The 13,059-nt window shown below is 37.5% G+C and overlaps 2 protein-coding genes across 2 annotated transcripts; both read right to left on the bottom strand.

Moving 5' to 3' along the window:
* Positions 1–1,437: 1,437 nt before the first annotated feature.
* Positions 1,438–6,136, bottom strand: LOC110147739 (olfactory receptor 8B3-like). Its single transcript, XM_070462980.1, has 2 exons — positions 6,125–6,136; positions 1,438–2,373 (listed from the first exon to the last, which is right to left on the bottom strand). The coding sequence occupies exons 1-2, from the start codon at positions 6,134–6,136 to the stop codon at positions 1,438–1,440; spliced, it is 948 nt and encodes a 315-aa protein (XP_070319081.1).
* A 5,993-nt stretch (positions 6,137–12,129) lies between these two features.
* On the bottom strand, positions 12,130–13,059 carry LOC110151627 (olfactory receptor 8B3-like). The gene has a single exon (XM_020915019.2). It carries the CDS (start codon positions 13,057–13,059, stop codon positions 12,130–12,132), a length of 930 nt encoding a protein of 309 aa, XP_020770678.2.

The raw sequence follows: 13,059 nt of genomic DNA, 5'->3' as shown, positions 1-13,059 counted from the left end.
ATAGGTATGGACTTTCTTTATTCATCATTTTTCTTCTCTAAATTCCTATTTCCTAACTGAGTTTCAAATGCTCTTAACAATTTTATTACTTCTACCTGCTGCCTTCTTCTCTCCTGGTTCCAAATGTGACCATAGCTTTTTCACCTTTATTTCCCAAAGCACTATTAATTTACAGTCATGTACATCATAGCTCTATCAAAGATCTATAGACAGTTAAATACACTTATAGTCCTGTACAGAAAGCATACATATTCAAAACAATATTTGTCTCCTAATGCACATGAATACTTCCCACACAAGACATCTTATTTATTGAATATGTGTCTTGTTGAGGTCTGTCATAATGACATGATGCTGGACTCTTTTCTCACCCATGTCATATTCTCTTAATAAAAAAAATCTTAAATTCAGTTTTATTGATTTTGCAAAAAAATAAAAAAGTTCCCTATTTGAGTCAATCATCTCACCAATACACTAGCCCAAAAGGCCTTCTTTACCCACCCAAATAAACCATGAAACTCTGCCTAAATAAGCAAACAACAAAAAAGCAACAAACGGCATGAGAGAAATTCATGTATTTCCCTGTAATAAACAAAAGTTAAGCTTCAAATTTAAAGTGTCTTCTCATTAATGATCATACTGAAGGAAATGGAGTAGAATGAAGTGGATTTAAGCAGACTACAAAAGTAGCAGGCTTGAAATTAGAAGGCTAACAGTTTAGCCTAGATCTTTATTTAGCTGTGACATTAAATCATTAACCATTCTGAGCTTCATTTCACCATCTATAAAATAAATATATTTATATGATCTGTCACTTTCTGGTTTCATTGAACAAAAGTAAAAAGAAAACACTTGCCCAAAGAAGCTTGGTGTAGAATATTTAGAGATGCAAAATAAATTATAGTCAACATCTTAATGAAGGCTCCAATCTCTGACATTTAAAGGAGACATAGTCTTCCTAGTCAGATAATAGAAAAATTGGAGTAAAAACAGCAAAAACATCTGATACATGCTTGTAAAGCATGTGGAGAATACATACAACTCCAATAAAACAATGCTACTCTAGTGGTATCCAGCTGATTTTCATCATTGCTGTCTCATTATATCAAAGGTATCTCAAATTTGATCACTCGGAGACAATTTTTTTTTCAGTAAAAATTAAAACTTTGAAATGAAGCTAGAAAATAACAGAGTTACATTTATAATTTAATATTATTAGCTAAAAGGAAAACTGGAGGAGATACTGTGCAAATCATTTGGGGAAAAAAGAAGTCCCAGACAGAAAAATTGTAAATACATCATTGAGAGAAGTCTTAAATTTTCTTAGGCATGTTATTTAAAAAAATAGAAAAATAAGGCCATGACTAAAAATATTTAATTGAACACACAGAATCTCCTTGTCCTATAACTATATGCACAGACAGATAATGTCTCTAATCAAAACTCTGCCACACGTAGAGTTTTTCTCAAAGCAAGTTTAACATCTTTGTTCCTCAAGCTATAAATTAAGGGATTCATCATGGGAATCACATTGGTGTAAAAGACAGAGGATATTTTTCCATCATCTGCAGACACAGAAGATGGTTTGAGATACACAAATGCACTTGATCCAAAGAACAGAGAAACAGCAATGATGTGGGAACTGCAGGTGCTGAAGGCTTTGGACCTGCCCTCTGTGGACTTGATGTGGAGGATGTTGGAGAGGATGAGACCATAAGAGACAAAGACGGTGAAACTGGGCACGGTGATATTGATGCCTGACACAATGATAACTTCCAGTTCAATGATGTAGGTACTTGTGCAGGAGAGCTGGAGGAGAGGGTAGATGTCACACAAATAATGGTTGATGGTGTTTGCATCACAGAAGATCAGTCTCACCATGCATCCAGTGAGGGTTGTTGCCTCAAAAAATGCCATCAGGTAGGAACCAAACATAAGGCTGAAACACACTTTAGGGGACATGGCAATGTTATACAATAGTGGGTTACAGATGGCCACATAGCGATCATAGGCCATTGATGTCAGCACATAACTTTCAGAAATACCAAAAAAACACAAAAAGTAAAGCTGGGTCATGCACCCCATGTAGAAGATAATCTTCTTCTCTGATATGAGGTTGATCAGCATTTTAGGTGTAAAAACAGAAGAATAGCAGAGATCTATGAAGGACAAATTAAAGAGGAAAAAGTACATAGGGGTGTGCAGGTGTGAACTCAGCCCAATTAGGATGATCAAGCTCAAATTTCCCATCACAGTGACCACATACATTACTAGAAACAGGAGAAACAGGGGGAGTTGAAGAACTGATTGGTCTGTTAATCCCGCTAAAATGAACTGAGTCATGAAAGAGTCATTCCCTGGAGCCATTCTTCTCTAAGGGGATCTGCGAAAACAGGGGAGAAGGGTCTCATAGACGAGAAAGAGTATTTCTCACATCTCCTCGCATAAATGATATATGCACTGGGAATGAATTTGGGTAGCCCAAACTTAACCCATAGAATTTACTTACTGTTACCATGGAAATGAGTGACAAGAATTTCCTTTATAAATGCTTTATAAACTAAGTAGCCAAAAGCATCAAAATTTAGCTTTTTATCCAAAAGGATAATGGAAAAGAAGTTTGAACCAGGACAGAATCTTCATTCTCTCATCTTACCATTATTTCATTCACTTGTATCTTCTTCTTGCTTCTCCTCTTCTTTTGGCAGCAACCCCCAAAGCCTGGCTTTTGTCTCTAGTGCAGATGAGAATTTACAAGGTAGGAACCAAGAATATTGCTTCTAATTAAAAAAAAAAGAAACAAAAAGAAACACAAGAGCAACCAAAGTCTAGGAAAGGATAAGTCACTCCATGTATCACAGAATAAAAGCTATAAAAGTAGAAGAAAGAGTGTTCTATCTCTGGAAAGGGAACTTACTAAGAAATGGTATCACCTTTATTCTTTAATATTTCTGAATATTCCCCCCTCTCCCTTCAAACAGTTTTCTCTGAAAGATTCAGTTGAATCTCAGGACTGCACAAATAGGAAATGAAGTGTCATATCTGAGTCTCAATTGTGTCATATCTCAGTCTTCATCTTGGACAAGGAAAACATGAATATAAATGTAATTTGGAAACTCACTCTCTTAAGCCAGAATATCCCAGGTCTTTCTTCTTCGTGATTTTACCCCCATGGTCTTAGAAGGGCAATTTCAGGTTCTCAGGCTTTGGTTTCATTTTTTTCTAAGAAAAAGTCACCTGTAAATAATTTCTGATATACCTTAGAAATCTTGCAGAATTATAGATCACAATTTTGATTATGATTTTTGTCCTATCCAGCAGCAGAAAACAATAAATGAACTCTAAAATCATTTTTGGTGCATACTAAGTCACAGAGGATTTTAGTGTGCCTGTAATGATACAACGCACTCGGTTATAGACATGGAAGCAGCTTGTTCAGTCTCTTCCCTAGGGAACAGTTTCTATGTGTAATAGGGAACTAAGGGGTTTGTCTTTACAGTCTGTCTTTAGTCCCTTTTAGCTTCAATATTTTACACAGTTTTATCCTTCACTATCGGGATAGTGCATCCCCCAAGGAACAGCCAAAATTAACAACAATTTCCCATCAACAAGATTGCAGTAACGCAAGCCCTAGAATCTCCTCCGGGCATGAACACACTGACTCAAAAGCAATTTATGTCAGATTCTCTCTGTAAGAAATCCAAAACTTAGTTAAAATGATCCTGAGCACAGTTCAATCATAGTACCAGTTATGTTGAAGCTGTTAAGATAATTTAAGATATGTCTTCCATATACCTATGGAGGTCCAAAACCATGTGACTGGGACAAAAATCACCATTTCCCAGGTTCTTCCTGGGAAGAGAAAGAGATGCACAATACATCCAAAGCTCCAACTTTTCTAGGGGCCATCCAGAAGACTGGTTTCTGTCTAGCCTGTGTCAGAAAGCAGGACAGGCACAGGAAATGGCATAATCTAGCTGCCTGAGGTGAGAGAGAAGAGAGACAGCAGTTTATGCTAAAACTCTCTGTAGCCACCCCCCTCACTTTGGTTTAACACAGCTAGAAGTAGAAAATACTTCTACAGCTTCTCCTTACAAAGGAAAAGGGGCCCTGTGTAGCCTTTAACACAACTTACCTAGGGGCTGCCAGAGGAATTGACTTTACTCTCCCACGTTAAGGGTGTGATGGGATCCTGACATTCTCCTGACTCCAGGGACCTACTAAAAACTAGGAAAGTGGATTGTACTATCACAAGATTGAGAGGTCTGCCTTTTCTAACCAGGTTTATTAATAGGGTCAGCTCCAGTACAAGGCCAGTTCACGAGGATTAAAATAGTTTGCTATTTTTGTCTGTGTGCAGTCATGAGTGCAGAAAGTCAAGGAAAAATAAAGAAAAGTTCAATAACATTAAAAAAAGAAACATTCCAAGAAAATGAGCACACAAAGTGGACCTAAAGAAATGGGGATATATTACTTAAGTGACAGAGAATTCCTTTAACTGTCATAAAGATGCACGATGTAGTCACAGAACAATGCATGAACAAAGTGTGACTTTTTTCTTCAAAGAGTACCAAACAGAAGTCATGAAGTCAAAACCATGATAATTTAACTGAAAATTTCAGTAGAAAGTCAAAACCACAGACTAAACAGACAAAGCAAAGGATTATAGAATTTGGGGAAAAAAGGACAATTCAAACAATTTAGTAAATGGAGTAAATAGATAAAAGAATGAAAAATAATGTCAAAAGTCTAAGATTTATGGAATGTATTATATCACATGACACACAGGAATTACAGGGATCACCAAAAGAGAAAAATGTGAGTAATAGTCTAAAAGATTTCCCAAAGAAAACCTAGCTGAAAAAAAATCCCCAAATGTGTGCAAGGAACTGGACATCCCGAATGAGGAAACAAAAATATTCCAAATCCCAAAGAAATCCACTACAAGGGACACTACAATTATCAGAAGTCAAAGAAAGATTTTTTATTGAAGTATATTTGATTTAAATACTATGTCAATTTTAGGTGTACAACATAGTGATTGAATATTTTTATAGATTATAGTTCACTTAAAGCTATATAAAAATATTGGCTATGTTCATTGCATATCCTTCTTCTTTATATATTTTATATATACTGGTCTGTATATCTTAATGCCCTCCTCCTATATTTTCATTTACCCCTTCCCTCTCCTCATTGATAACCACCAGTTTGGTCTCTATGTCTGTGAGAATGTTTCTGTTCTGTTATATTCATTTTTTTCTTGTATAATTACACATATAACTAATAACATACCATACTGATCTTGTTAGTTCCCTGAATATACTATTCTCTAGGACCAGATACATGACTGCAAATGGCAAGATTTCATTCTTTTCATGACAAATATAATATATATATAATTGAGCCATTAAATGTATGTGTATGATGTATGTATGTGTGTGTATATATATATATATATATATATATATATATATATATGTATGTATATATATATAGTCAAGAAGATCCCCTGGAGAAGGGAATGGCTACCCACACCAGTATTCTTGCCTGGAGAATCCCAGAGACAGAAGAGCCTGGCTGGCTACAGTCCATGAGGTCGCAGAAAGTCGGACCCGACTGAAGCAACATAAGCATATTAGGTCCATATACATTTCTGAGCATTATATTCTCTTCTTGCATTGATCCTTTTAATGTCCTTCTTTGTCTTTTACTATTGACTTTGTTGTAATGACTTCTTTGTCTCATATGGGTATTGAATTTCCCTATTTCTTTTTTTCCACTTGACTTGAATATCTTTTACTATCCCTCATTTTAATCTGTGTGTCTCTTTAGATCTGAAGTGAATCTCTTGTAGGCAGAGAAGGCTCTTTTTTTGTTTGTTTTGGTTTTTTTAATCCATTTAGCCACCCTATGTCTTCCTATTGGAGCATTTAGTCTATTGACACTTAAATTGTATCTACTTACTATCTTTTATTTGTTTTCTAGATGTTTCTGAATATCTTCTCTGCTCTTTTTCTATTGGTCTCTTCCTTTGTGGTTTGATGACTTCTGTAGTGTTATGTTTGTGCTCCTTTCTCTCTAGTTTTTATAATATCTACTGCAGGTTGTTTATTATGATTACCACCAGTCTCATATATGTTGACCTATATCTATAGCCACTCATTTTAAAATGCTAGTGATTTAAGTTCAAACAAATTCTAGTATGTTTACATTTTTACTTGCTTCCCCCACATTTTGTGTTTTAGATGTTGTATTTTACATTTTTATGTCTATCCCGTTGATTGTAGTTATGACTGAATTTATAATTTTCACCTTTTAATGGAGGTTGATATCTATCTACAATATTATGTAAGTTTCAGGTGTACAACAGAGTGATTCAAATTTTAAAGGTTATATTTCTTTTATATTTATTATACAACATTGGTTATAGTCCCTGTGTGTACAGGATATTCTTATAGCTTATTTACTTTATACATACTAGCTATATCTCTTAGTCCCCTACCCTTTTCTTGCTCCTCCCTCTTCTAATTCCTCATTGGTAACCATTAGTTTGTTTGCTATATCTGTGAGTCTGTTTCATTTTTATATTTACTAGTTTGCTGTATTTTTTAGATTAAAATATAAATGATAGTATGTAGTGTTTGTCTTTCTCAGTGACTTATTTCATTTAGTATAATATCCTCCAAGTCCATTCATTTATTGCTAATGGCAAAACTTCATTCTTTTTAACAGCTGAGCAGTATTCCATTGTGTGTATTTACCACATCTCCATCCATTTGGCCCTTCATGGACATTTAGGTTTCTTCCATATCTTGGCATGATTTTATAATTTTCATTTTTAACCACTAATTAGCTTAAAGTGGTTGATCCACAGCCTTTACTATATACTTGCCTTTACCAATAGAAATTTCCCTTCCTCTAATTTCTTATTCTTCTTGAGTCTTTTTCAATAAAGAAGACTTTTTAACATTTCCTCTATAGTCGGTTTAGTATTGGTGAACCCTTTTAGTGTTTGCTGTTGGAGATGCTCTTTATTTTTACTTCAAATCTGAATAATAGACTTGGCTTGGAAGAGCATCCTAGGCTGCAGGGTTTTTTGGTTTGTTTTTGTTTTTGTTTTTCCCTTCAGCACTTTAAATATTGTGCTACTCCCTTCTGCCCTGCAGAAGCCCTTCAGAAAAATCAACTTATAATAGATTTATGTGGGTTAATGCAAATGAGATTCTTTGTTTTCCTATTGCTGCCTTTAAAATTCTATTTTGATCTTTAACTTTTGCCATTTTAATTATGATATTCCGTGTGTATTTCACTTTGGGTTCATCTTGTTTGAGACTCTCCATAATTCCCAAAGCCTGATAGCTGTTTACTTCAAATGTTTAGCAAAAATTTCATTAATTTCACCTTTTACATTTTAACTTTTTTCCTGCTGCTTCCACTAGAATATGAATGTTAATAAGACTGATGTTGTCACAGAGATCCATTAAACTACTCATATTTTTTTAAATCTGTTGTTCTTTTTTGCCATTCTTATTGCATGAGTTCCATTATTCTGTCATCCATATCACTTAAGAATTCTTCTTTATCACTAAAATGCTGCTAATTCCTGCTAGTGTATTTTTCACTACAGTTGTTATATACTTGATCTATAACTGTTTTTTTCTAGTTCCTTGTTAAAATACTCATGGTGTTCATCTATTATTTCCCCCGGTTTCATTAGCATTCTTACTACTATTGCTTTAAATTCTTTATTGGTAAATTAGTTATTTACTTTTCATTAGGGTTAATCAAGATTTTACTTGTTCTCATTCTTTGTTCTGAAACAAATTCTTATAACTTCTGATTTTTCTTAACTTTTTCTGTCTCTCTGAAATTAGGTAAAGCAATTACATATTCCAGTCTTGAAAGTGGTTTCTTGTATGGGAGTGTCCCTAAGAAGTCTATGTATGTTCAATGGCTTTGGTGGGAGAACTGGATCTGAAGTGTGCATGGACCATATCTTTCCCTGGGGTGTGATGGCAGCCACTGCATTGGTGAGATGTAGGACTGGAGTTGGTGGGACCAGAGCCAGAGCCAGGTGTGAGCAAGGGCTTCCCTGTTCTCAATGGCTTTCACGACCTTAACAGGGATAGGCATGTGGTCTGAGTAGCTGGAACAGGAGCCTTGAGAAGGTGGATTTCTCCTGTATGTGATGGCAGTTTCTGAATTATTCTAAGCCATGATCAAGGTATGAGAGAGGGGGGTGGGGTGCACTTCTGAGCTGGTTTTGCTTTTTCCCTAGTGTGCTAAAGGCTTCCTTGGTGGTTCAGTGGTTGGTTAAAAAAAAAAAATCCACCAGGGGCAGGAGGCCCAGATTTGACTCCTGGGTCAGGAAGGTCCTCTGGAGCAGGAAATGGCAACCTGCTCCAGTATTCCTGCCTGGGAAATCCCATGAACAGAGGAGCCTTGTGGGCTACAGTCCATGGGGTCACAGAAGAGTCCGACATGACTCAACAACCAAATATCAACAACCTCACCTAAGTTCGTGGCTGGGTAGTGGTGAGGGGTTGGTGCCACAGCACAGAACTGAACCTTCCCCTTGCCAACATGGACAGGAATGTGCCTTCTGCTGACAGTGTTCTCTCCCCTGGACCTGACGTCCCTCCTCCTGGAGTGCCTGCAGAGACACGAGTTGACAGTGGCTCAGTTGCAGCCTCAGTGTCCAAGTCACCTCCCACCCCTCCAAGGCTGCACACTTTTGCTAGCAATGGAATCCATCCTCCCATCCTCCCTTTTAGTGGGCAGCAACCACTAAAAGGAGCATGAGAGGCTGGGGCAGGAGCTCAGTTAGGGCTGGGTAGAGGGGATGTTGGGGTGGTCCTTGCCAGCCGGCCGGAGTCCCAGGCAGTTTTCAATCCGCTGCCTCCATGCTATGATTGGGAGTGAGCAGGTCTGGCAATGCTCTTCAAGAGCAGGGTCTCAGTTACTTGCAGCATTCAGGTAAATCTCCACTGGTTTTCAAGCCAGAAAGGGGGCTTATTTCTCTTTTTAAACCCCAGGCCTGGTGTGCCTAAACTCTGGCCCCAAATCCTTGCTCCTCCAGGAGTATTTCACAGCTTGTGATATCCCCTTCCTCTTCTCTGTCCCAGGTGAGATGTATAGGTCCCAACCTTATCGCTTCTCTCCCCTTCCTGGCAGATTCCATACGAATCATTCTTTACAACCTTGGTTGTAGAACAGCTGTTCTGCTCTTGCCCAGGTGGATTTCAGCAAGAGGTTCTGTATATGTAATGTGATGTGTTCCTAAGGAGGGGTGAGCTTAGCATCCTACCAACCTGCCATCTAGAGCTCCCTCCTCATTTTTGTAGTTTAGATTATTATAGGCAATCTCCGTGCAGAGGATCAGGTTCAGGAGAAAATTTAAATTATTTACTGGTCTTTTTGAGCATGTATCATTCCAAGTACATGCACGGGGACATTCTCATTATCTCTATATAGGCTTCTTGCTTTTTAAAAGTCCTATCTTTAACATCTGGCTCATGAAAGACCAAAAAGAGAAAATAATGATGACAGGGGAAAAGTGTGCTGGCCTTTAAATTCCCTGGAAGTCACTTCAGCTGGATTAGGAGCAGCTTGTAGCCGTGGTGGAGAGGTGCACCAGCAGTGGCTGCTCCCCCTGTGTCTGCACATCTGGTTCGGAAGCAACAATTAGAAATCAGAGTACAGACTCTGGATATGGGAGGGAGAAAGGTCCTACTTTCTCAACTTGGGTTCCATAAGCTCTGTGGAAGCTTCTCCTGGACATTTGCATGCCTGACATCCATGGAGAAAATATTTAAATTATCCCTTGCCACATCACATTGAGGATTTTTAAGGTAGCAATTTTGCCTTTAAAAAAATAATAAAAAAGTAACATCTTTTCCGGTAAAGACAGTGCAAAAATTTGTGTATTCACAAAATATTTCCTTTAAGATGTCGTTATACTATCAGCTGAGGTTTAGTAATTTAAAATCTGTATGGAAGTACTAGGGGCTTCCCTAGTGGCTGAGACAGTAAAGAGTCCACCTACAATGCAGGTTTGATCCCTGGGTCAGGAAGATTCTCTGGAGAAGGGAATCGCAACCCACTCCAGTATTCTTGCCTGGAGAATCCCATGGACAGAAGAGTCTGGTGGGCTACAGTCCATGAAGTTGCAAAGAGTCAGACATGACTGAGCGACTAAGCACACACAAGGAAATATTAATAGATATGAAGGTCCACAAGAACAAAAATGATTTAGTTGTTCCCAGGTTCTCCAGCTCTGTTGGTTTAACTGATAAAAATCAAATAACTTAAATTTGTGTCCTATCCAATGAAACACCGCTGAGCATCATAATATTTCTAGGGTCCTAGAAATAGAAGAACGATGTCATAGGTAGGATCTTTCATTATCCATCAATTTACTCTCTAAATTTCTTCTTCCTAACTTGAGTTTCAAATGCCCATAGTTATTTTATCACCTCCAGCTTCTCTCTTTCTCCCATGTTCCAAATGTGACCATAGCAAATATGGCAATAGCATTTTCATCATTTCCCAATGCACTACTACTTTACAGTCATGCACATTACAACTTTATCAAAGATTCATGGACCATGAAATACACATACAGTTCTGTGTAGATGGACAGAATTTCAGAATAAAATGTGTTTCCTAAATCTCATGACCACTTTCCACAAACAACCTCTTATTTGTTGGCTGTGCCTTGCTGAAGTATCTCCTAATGACATGATTCTGGATTCCTTTCTCACCCATATCCTGTCCTTTTAATTAAAAAGAAAAAAGAAACACTTTCAAACACCTCAAATTCAGTTCTTTTAATTTTTCAGAATTAGCAACTCCCTATTTAAATCAATCATCTCAACAATACACTAGTCCAAAAAGCATTCTTTTCCCACCCAAAGAAAACCATGAAACACTTTGCCTAAACTAAAAAAACATCAAAAGCAACACATAGCATGAAGGAAATTCATATATCTCCCTTGAAAAAATAACAGTCAATTTTCAAATTAAAAATATTTTCTCATAGTATGGTCTTAATGAAACAAATAGAATAAAGCAAAGTGAATATAAGTACAGAAGTCATAGACTTGAAATTAGAAGGCTAACAGTTAAGTCTAGATATTTTTTTATGAAGCTGTGAATTTAAATCATTAACCATTCTGAACTTCATTTTACCATTTATGAAATAAATATATTTATATGATCTGACATGTAATAGTTTCACTGTAAATAGTAAAAGGAAAACACTTGCAGAAGCTAGATGCAAATATTTAGAGATGCAAACTGAATCATAATCTAAGCCTTTATGGAAACTTCAATCTCTGGCATTTAAAGGAGACATAGTCTTCCCAGTCAGAAAATGGAAAGACAGGAGTGAAACAGTATCTAATTCATGCTTCTGACAGTAAGTGGAGAATAGGCACAACTCAAATAGAATAACATTACAATAGTGCTATCTAGCGGAGAAGGCAATGGCAGCCCAACTCCAGTACTCTTGCCTGGAGAATCCCATGGACAGAGGAGCCTGGTAGGCTGCAGTCCATGGGGTCGCTAAGAGTCAGACACGACTGAGCGACTTCACTTTCCCTTTTCACTTTCATGCATTGGAGAAGGAAACGGAAACCCACTCCAGTGTTCCTACCTGGAGAATCCCAGGGACAGGGGAGCCTGGTGGGCTGCCGTCTATGGGGTCGCACAGAGTCAGGACACGACTGCAGCGACTTAGCAGCAGCAGCAGCACCAGTGCTATCTAGTTCACTTTGATCACTGATCTCTTAGTATATCACAGGTATCTCAAATTTGATCACTTGGAGACCATTCTCTTTTAAAAACTTTGTTTTAAGTTTGAAATGACAGTAAAAAATAACAGAGATACTACATATATCTTTTAAAGTTATCAAAAAACAGTTTAAAAATGTGAAAAAAGATAGTATGCAAACAGGGAAAAAGAAATCCCAGACTAAAAAACTGGAAATACAGTATGGAGAAAACTCTCAAATTTTCTTAATCATATTAAAAGAAAATATTTATAAGAATAAGGCTGAAACTAAAAGCAATTAATCACACTGAATCTCCTTGTCCTGTAACTATATGCACAAACATCATTTCTGATCAAAACTTTCTCATCCTCAAAGTTTTTCTCAGAGCAAGCTTAACATCTTTGTTCCTCAAGCTGTAAATTAAGGGATTCATCATGGGAACCACATTAGTGTAAAAGACAGAGGATATTTTCCCATCATCCACAGACACAGAAGATGGTCTGAGATACATAAATGCACTTGATCCAAAGAACAGAGAAACAGCAATGATGTGGGAACTGCAGGTGCTGAAGGCTTTGGACCTGCCCTCTGTGGACTTGATGTGGAAGATATTGGTGAGGATGAGACCATAAGAGACAAAGATGGTAAGACTGGGCACAATGATGTTGATGCCTCCCACAATGAACACTTCCAGTTCAATGATGTGGGTACTTGTGCATGAGAGCTGGAGCAGAGGGTGGATGTCACACAAATAATGGTTGATGGTGTTTGCATCACAGAAGGTCAGTCTCAGCATGCATGTAATAAGGGTCGTGGCATCCAAAACTGCCATCAAGTATGAACCAAGCATAAGGCTGGAACACACTTTAGGGGACATGGCAGCATTATACAAGAGTGGATTACAGATGGCCACATAGCGGTCATAGGCCATTGATGTCAGCACATAGCATTCAGAAATACCCAAAAAACTGAAAAAGTAAAGCTGGGTCATGCACCCCATGTAAGAAATAATCTTCTTCTTTGATATGATGTTAATCAGCATTTTGGGTGTAAACACAGAAGAATAACAGAGATCTACGAAAGACAAGTTAAAGAGGAAAAAGTACATGGGCGTGTGTAGGTGTGAACTCAGCCCAATAAGGATGATCAAGCCCAAATTTCCCATCACAGTGACCACATACATTACTAGAAAGAGGAAGAAGAGCGGGAGCTGGAGATCTGGTTGGTCTGTCAATCCCATCAAAATAAACTGAGTCATGGAAGAACCATTCCCCAGAGCCAT

This window comes from Odocoileus virginianus, unplaced genomic scaffold, assembly GCF_023699985.2.
Source record: "Odocoileus virginianus isolate 20LAN1187 ecotype Illinois unplaced genomic scaffold, Ovbor_1.2 Unplaced_Scaffold_19, whole genome shotgun sequence".
NCBI lineage: Eukaryota > Metazoa > Chordata > Mammalia > Artiodactyla > Cervidae > Odocoileus > Odocoileus virginianus.
Note: the sequence above shows the minus strand (reverse complement) of the source record. Positions and strands in the feature narration are given on the sequence as shown.